The sequence below is a fragment of the Sus scrofa genome, chromosome 7, assembly GCF_000003025.6.
Source record: "Sus scrofa isolate TJ Tabasco breed Duroc chromosome 7, Sscrofa11.1, whole genome shotgun sequence".
NCBI lineage: Eukaryota > Metazoa > Chordata > Mammalia > Artiodactyla > Suidae > Sus > Sus scrofa.
In genome coordinates, this window is record NC_010449.5 from 23,417,082 (window position 1) to 23,425,277 (window position 8,196).

Genomic DNA, 8,196 nt, shown 5'->3' on the forward strand with positions numbered 1-8,196 from the left:
GACTCAACTCAGTAAATGAGGTGCAGGTTCTTTCTGGCTGCTGTAACCAAGCTTCAAAGATAATAGTGGCTCATCTATAAAAACACTGGATCACTATATTGTACATCCGTAACTAATATTCTAAATCAACTATACTTCAATTAAAAAAGAAAAAATCAAATTTCTAAGATAAAACAAGTAATAGGTAGCTTAGACAAAATGGATTTTGCTGGACAGAAGCAGGATTCTGCAATAGAGCAGCTCTCACCCCTTTTATGTACTTATTTTTTGTCTGTACCTGAGGCGAATGAAGTTCCTGGGCCAGGGATCGAATCCGAGCCGCAGCTGCAGTCTATGCCAGATAGTCAACCCACTGCCCCAGGCCAGGGATCAAACCCATGTCTCAGCAGCAACCCAAGCCACTTCAGAGACAACACCAGATGCTTAACCCACTGTGCTTCAGCAGGAACTCCCCTCACCTTTTTATCTTACTTTCCTGACATTGTGATACACTCTTCCCAACCCCGGATCTAAGATCTGCTCTGGCTCCCACCACCATATCCACATCGCACCCTGCAAGGTGGGCAGCTTCCTTTTCCTCTTCCCTCAGTTCAACAAGTACTGCTTGAGCACCCAGTATATGCTGGGCCCTGTTCTGGCCCCTCGGGTTCATCAATGAGTAAAACAAAGATCTCCATCTCTGTAGTACTTTCATTCTAGCAGGGAGAGTCAGAAATGATACGTGTAAATAAGTAAACTAGTGTGTCTGAAGGTCATAAATGCTAGGGGGAAAGGGGTAGGATAAGAGAAGGGGGCTTGGATGCATGCGTGGTGGGAAGAGGCAGGGCCAAACTCACTGTAAAGGTGAGATTTAAGCAAAGACTTGTGGGAGGTGAAGGAATCAGCCACGTGGATGTCTGGGAGGAGAGCACTCCTTGCAGACGGAAGAGCCAGAGGACAACACTAAGATGGGAGCACACCCGGAGAGCTCAAAGAGCAGCAAGCAGACAGGGGTGGGGGGTGGAGTCTATAAGGGAAGAGGTAGGGTGGGGGTAGGGAGGGGTCAAGGTAATCAGCTAGAGCTGCGCTGCCCAAAGTGGTAGCCACCTGACAATCCAAGTTAAACTAGGCATTCAGTTTCTCAGTCACAGTAGCCATGTGTGGCTAGTGGCTACTGTATTGGTCAATGCAGGTTATGAAATAAAACATTTCCATCATCATGAAAAGCTCTATTGGAAAGCGCTGGTCTAGGACCCTGTAGGTCTTTGTTTTTTATTTCTTTTGCTTTTTAGGGCTGCATCTGTGGCATATGGAGGTTCCCAGGCTAGGGGTCCAATCCAAGCTACAGCTGCCAGTCTACACCACAGCCACAGCAATGCAACCTACACCACAGCTCATGGCAACTCTGGATCCTTAAGCCACTGAGCAAGGCCAGGGATGGAACCTGTATCCTCACAGATCCTAGTTGGGTTCATTAACCACTGAGCCATGAAGGGAACCTCCTCTAGGTCTTTGTAAGGTCTTTGTTTTCTTCCTCTGAAAGAAAGGAAAGGAAAGGAAGCTTCTTTCTTTCTAAGGATATTATCAAGAAGTTGCATAATTCCTTTCTACTTTCATCCCATTGGGTGGAACCTAATCACATGGCCATTCCTAGTTGCAAGGGAGGCTGGGAAGCATATCACAGTCAGCTCTGTGCTCAGCTAAATGTAAACAAGCTAATATTTACATGACTATCTCAGGAGATAACTGCAGGGAACAATTAGCATTTTCTGCCACCCTGAGGTCAGGTGATTCCCAAAGTATTCTTTTAACTGAGCTGCTGTCTTGAATCTGGGAAAAGAATTTTTTCAGAAAAGAATCTAGAGATAACAGCCTGGTGATCCCAGGTCCTGAGATCCAAGAACCACATTAAGAACCAGTTAGCTGTCTGTTCCTCCAGCCATTTGGAGATCCAGACATTCGATCCCTCAATTTGTTTGGGTCTATTCACCTGACCATGGGTGTCCCCTGCCCACCGGTGCAGCCTAGGGGCCAGTCATGAAACACTGGGGCTCTTTGGGGCCCTTGGCTACCTCTCCTCTGGGCTCAAAGTCCCAGGACAGTTGTCAAGGAAACTTGAAGAGCTTCGTTTGGTTATGCTGTCTCCTCTTCAGGGATATTCCATATGAACTGTTGCCTTCCCCTCCCTTCAAAGGAGTCAGTCTCTAATTTCACATGGTTGGGGGCAGGGTATGGTAGGACAGGTACTGCGGAGAACAGGAAGCAATCATGCTGATGTCATCAGGTCATGCCTGGGCTGCATGCTTACATTTTGAGATAGCCAGTGAGAAGTCAAAATGGTCTTGAGTGTGGAGTCAGATTAAGTACCTGCCTCAAGAAAAGCAGGAGAAGGAGGACCCTGGACCCCAAGGGCACTAGGACGTTTGCGTTGGGACCAGGTTTCCATCCTGATGACAATCCCCACCACCCAGGTCCACGTATCTGACAGGGACTGTGGCACGTGCCCCAGGCAGCCTATCCATGTAATCCCAGGAAGCAGGTACTACCATCCTCCCTATTTTGCAAGTAAAAAAATGGAGGGTCTAAGAGAATAAGAAACTCCCCTAGGACTTAGGTGTGGGCCAGTGTGACTACACATGTTCCCATAGTTACCAGTACAAGCTCTACCAGCACCCAGCCTCTTCTCCCCACCACTTCTGCCAGGCTGGCCATCCTCCCACAAGCTGAACTCTTCATCTCTCACCCGAACTGCCTCCTTACCCCCACCTCCTACCCCGACTGACCCTTGTGGACCCCTGGGTCACCACCCACCTCCTGGGGGTGTTCTTGTTCTGTCCACACCCCTGTTTGGGGCTCCTGAGCTCCAGCTCCAAAGCGTAAGCAAAGAGACAGAACTAAAATTTTCCTTAAGCCAAGGGATTTGGCTGGTCTCAAACCTCCCCACTGCTAATGGACCTCAGGTGAGCAGCTTACACTCTCTAAGCCTCAGTTTCCTCATCTGGAAAATCAGATAATGAGACTGATCATGCTGCCCTGGAGACTGGGGCATGCACTGACATGGGACAGCCCCGTGCCTGGAACAAAGCAGGAAATCAGTAAGTGTTCCTTTCCTTTATTCTCAAGTGTTCTAAAGAGCTCAACTTGAAGTGTGCATTCACACGTGTGCATGTGTGCATGCGTGTGTGTGTGTGTGTGTGTGTGTGTGTCCAAGCAGTTAGATCCCCAGATTCCTTCTAGGCCTTTGATGATGGTATTAGGAGAGGGAGCGTCCATCCGGGAAACCCTCTGCTTAACAAGCAAGAGTCAGAGACTTGGCCATCTGATTCCCCTTTGCTGCCAACCCTCTGCTCATGAAATTGCAAACTCAAGTCATTGAATTCAGCATATTTACTACCACTCAGCAGTGTGAGAACATGCTGGAAGGCAAGGCCAGTGCATTCCCTCTGCAGCCTGGGGACAGAAGGCCTGGCGGAGAGGGGCACAGGCTTCGACTGTTCTCAGACTCGGCAGGTGACGTGGTGTAGGGATCCTGCCTGATGAAGGGTGACGTTGGTCCCTGATGGAAGGTGGAGGAGGAGGCAGAGCTGAGGGAGAGACAAGGTTAGAGGGTGAGGTGTACTATGGCTCTCACCCACACCCCAAACCAACTCAGAAACACACTCCAAGTTCACAGGGCCCCATCCTTTCCCCTCCCGAAGGACTACCTTCTCAAGCAGTTCCAAGAAGCTGGAGTCATAGGAAGAATCTGCTAGAAAGGTTTCCTTCAGCTTCAGTCGCAAAGTCATTCCCGGCCCTAGGAATCCAAAAGCACAGCTTAGGACCCAGCCACGGGCCGGATCCCCCTCGGGCCCCACCCCCACCCGAATTCTTCCCCTCCCATGTCCTTCTGGACCCTCTGGAGGCAGGGACTCAGCCCTGACTCCTCAGGAGCTCAGGACTAAGGTGTCTCTCTCTCTTGCTCCCCTTCTGGGCCTCTTGTCACGAGGACTCGGGTGTCTCCCCCTCCAGGCCTCACCTGTTCCCTGTGAGCTGCCGAGGAGGGTCAGGAGGAGGACGAGGGGCAGCCCAGTTGCCATTGTGGCCACCTCGCTTCTTGCTTCTCGGATGGACAGGAGCAACGTCTGAAGCCCCTGGCCTCTCCTTACCTGGCCTGCCTTCTACTCCCCACTCAGCACAGGTGTGTGGGGGGAGATGGGGGAGAGGCTGGTTAACTGGATTTTCCAGTTCTTTCGATATGGCTTGGAGGACCCAGGAGAGCGCCATTCCACTGGGCTGTTGGGAAAACAGAGTGGTCCCCTTTGCTCAGTCCGGTGCCCCCAATGCCCCCCATGTCTCACAGCATGAGGGGTGTGGACGCCCGGTCCGCAGAGACGGAGGGTGAGGAGGCGTCCCTCATGCAGGTTCCTGGGCTCCACCCAAGCCTGGGCTTCTCATTGCTCTTTAGGGATTAATTATTAACTGCAATTAATTTCTATCATCTATGCCACGGAAGGGCTCAGGAATGTGGGCCCGAAAGGGAGGGGTGGATCACGCCAAGTTCTTCCCAAACCCAGCTGTCTGCTCCCCAAGTCACAGTGGCTTTCCGGGTGGGAAATCTGGCTCAGGGGGACCTTTTGTCTTTATTTTGTTTTAGTTGCTCTAAAACATCCTAGCTACTTGGGTGAAGGCATGAGTTTCATCAGATATCCTCCCACCCCCTGCCTTGTGCACTCACCCGAAGGGGATCTCCTCAGCCAACACCCTTTTACTGGGCACTCAGGATGGCAAACGCAAGGGCGGATGTGTGTGTGGGGGGTTTGGAGCCCATCTAGTTTACCTTCTTTCTGTAAAAACTAGGACACCAAGGCCCAGAGAAAGTAAATGACTTATTAAGTTCAGATAGCAAGTCAGCAGCAGAGCAACTGGAATCCATCCTGCATGATGTCAGACCCAGGGCTAAGCTCCAAGGATGGACACCCCAGTCACGTACCACGCCGGTTGTGAAAACCCTCTAGAACACAAAGGGACATGCCCTTCATCTTTTTATCTGCCTCCCTATGCATCCTCCCCTCAAGAAAACCAAAGGGCCCCCGCATAGAGGGATGGAGGCAGAGAGGGCACTGGGCAGAGTCATAGAAGAAAGGTGAAGGCAAGACCAGGGAAATGGAGCAGTGAAGGGAGAGACGCGTATACCATAAATGTGAACCTGGTACAATCCAGGGGCTCTCAGACTTGCATTAGAGGCAGGAAGCCCTGAGCTGGAAGAGTCAATGGACACAAAGATCAGCAGACCTGGGAGGAATGAGAGAGCCAGAAGCTTTGGGGCGTCTGAGACCCTTTAAGAAGAGGGTGGGAGCATGCCTGCGTCTTTCCCTGCTGGGGCCCCTAACTTTCTATACACTCATAGGCTGCTTGTGCAAGCACATTAGAAACACCATTTCCTTGAATGCCTATGATGGACCTTTGATGCACTACCTGCCCCAGTTTTAGGGGTGAAGAAACGAAGACTTAGGTCACGTGACGTGCCCAGGTCTGTACAGCTGGCAAGTGGTGGATTCCAGCACAGTGGATTCTGAGCTGGGTTCTGAACTTACACATTGACCTGTCCTTGAACAGGATGCTTGTCTTGCCTGGTGCCCCTCCTCTGCTGTCACCCTTCTCTGCCAAAGGAATGGAAAGCTCTGTGGGCTGCAGCCATCTGGACAAGAGGCGGCTCAGGGGTTCACCCTCCCACCCTGCCCTAGGCTCTCCTAAGGGTCAAATGCAGTCCCTAGGTGGCAATGGTCTCCACCCCTACCTGGCTCCCAAATCCCGCTCCCAAGGGACCCATCTATCCCCACCCTTAAGGGTTGTACTTCTAGGAGCAAGAGGACAACCTTGGCATAGGACATCTGGGTCTCTTCCCTACAATGAAGTTCTGGGCTGGGGACTGACTGGAGCCTTGGGGATAGATCCTGTATCTGGAAAGAGCCCCAGAGCCCAGCAGGGGAGTCCTCAGGCTCTTACTCGCTCCCCCTGCCCATGCTTCCTGGAATCAGGTTGGGACAAGTCAATCCCCTGGGACAGCTTGATGGCCTCTCCCTGGGGGAGATCCTGGTGTAGATGGAGGCCCTGGCACACCTGGCTCTTCCTGGACTTATAATAGAGCATCTAATCCTTTAAAGAGCCAGGGAGCCCATCCTGGAAACACACATCAGCTGGCACCATGGATGCTGCCCTGGTGCTGTTCTTGGGCCTGCAAGCCTTGGCCGGCTATGGTGAGCTCAGGGCTCTGACCTGAGGCTTTGGGGTAAGATGTGGACTCTGGACCCAGGAAGATGGTCAACTCTTCTAACACCACCTTATCTTTCTTCTCACAGCTCAGCTGAACCCATCAGGAATCTCCAACACTATAGCTGAAGGCAGCCCCACCGCCTCTGTGGATGTCTCTGCAGGTCTCCCCACGGTCTCTGCAAGTCTCCCCACTGTCTCTGGTGATGTCTCTGTAAGTTTCCCCACCATCTCTGCTGGTCTCCCCCCCTGTGTCTGCAGGTCTCCCCACCATCTCTGAGAGTTTTTCAACAGTTTCTTCAGCCTCTGGAGTTTTGCCCAGTAGTCCTCAGACTTTAGCTCCGACCCCTTCTGGCAGCACTTCAGGAGCAGTATCACCGTTGCCAGGTGATATTTCTGTTGCTTGATAATCTCTGAATGACTCTTTGGCTGGCCCGTAGCTCTGGGTGAGGGCTTCCTGTGCTCGGCCACGAGTGAGTCGTAAGTTCCCCAGAACCTCCCTGAAGCAGTGCCCAACCTTGGTGACTGTACAAAGACCCACTTTCTGCTTTTCAACTGCCAACTTTTTTTTTTTTTTGGTAGTTAGTGTTCTTTGTATCCTGCCAGAGACTTTTTTTTTTTTTTTTTTTGCTATGTTGAGGTCATGAAAATATTCTCTTATGCGTTTTTCTGGAAACTTTATTATTTTAGCTCTCAGACTTAAGCCTATGATGTATCTCAGATTAATTTCTCTGGAATAAGTCAGGGGTCAAGGTTCCTTTTTTCCCCTTATGAATAACTGGTTGCCTCAGAATCAGTTATTTCAAAGAACTTCTCTCTCTCTACACCATCGAATTGTGGGAGCTCCTTTACTGAAAGTCAAGTGACCCTGTTTCTGGGCTCCTCTGTCCTGTCTGATCTTACTCCAGTGCCACAGGACTTAAGGTCGGCAGCTCTGCAGCAGGTCTTGGGATCTGGTAGTGTTAAGTCTTCCACTTGGTTTTTCTTTAAGATTGCCTTAGCTAGTCTCAGTCTTTTCATTTTCATTGACTCAGTTTGTCAATTTCTACCCAATACTTGCTAGGATGTCATTTGAGGGGCACTGGATGGAACTTCTGCTCTGCTCTTGCTCAGATCTCCAGCCGTTTCCCCCTCTGCCCTTCCAGGGGTTGTGTCTCCCCCAACACAGCCCCTGGAACTGCTTCTCCTGTGTCTGGGACTTCCACGCCGAGCGGGTCTGTTTCAGGAGGTTCCACATCCACCACTGCTGGAGCCGCTGCCACCTCCCCTGGCTGTTCTCAGCATCCCAACCAGTAAGGCGCTCTTGTCTCTGTTGGGTCCTGGAAAGAGATGTAGGGACAGGCATTAGTGCCTGCTTTCAGCTGTGCTTTGAGGATGTCTCCAATTCTTTTGTCTTTTTTACTTTTGGCTTTTCTAGGGCCACACCGGGGGCATATGAAGGTTCCCAGGCTAGGGGTCCAATCGGAGCTGTAGCCGCCGGCCTACGCCAGAGCCACAGCAACGCAGGATCCGAGCAGTGTCTGAAAGCTACACCACAGCTCATGGCAACGCCGGATCCTTGACCCACTGAGCGAGGCCAGGGATCAAACCCGCAACCTCATGGTTCCTAGTCAGATTCGTTAACCACTGAGCCACGATGGGAACTCCAATGTCTCCAGTTCTTAAAAGGGTCTCGGTGCCCCCTCAAGCCCCTGATCAGACCAATAGCTGGACGTCGTTGCCTGATTGCTTCCTTAAAACGTTTTCAATTTCCTTTCTGGTGGCCAATTCTGTCTCTCCAGGGCAACAAGCATCCCCTCTAGATATCCTGCCCTCCCTCCTCTCTCTGCCCCCCCACCTCCATCCTAGTCTCCCTGCCCCCATCCTCCCAGGCAATCTGAGGGCAGAAAATGAGTGTAGGGAAAACAGGACACTTTAGTGACCAGAGTCAGGGTGGGGTAGTGGGGAGGACGGGGTCTCAGAAGAAGG

The 8,196-nt window shown here is 51.4% G+C and overlaps 1 protein-coding gene across 1 annotated transcript; it reads right to left on the reverse strand.

The window, feature by feature from the left end:
- On the reverse strand, nt 3,349-4,388 carry SFTA2 (surfactant associated 2). Its single transcript, XM_003128304.3, has 3 exons — nt 3,995-4,388; nt 3,684-3,772; nt 3,349-3,563 (listed from the first exon to the last, which is right to left on the reverse strand). Exons 1-3 carry the CDS (start codon nt 4,053-4,055, stop codon nt 3,477-3,479), a joined length of 237 nt encoding a protein of 78 aa, XP_003128352.1. The 5' UTR covers nt 4,056-4,388; the 3' UTR covers nt 3,349-3,476.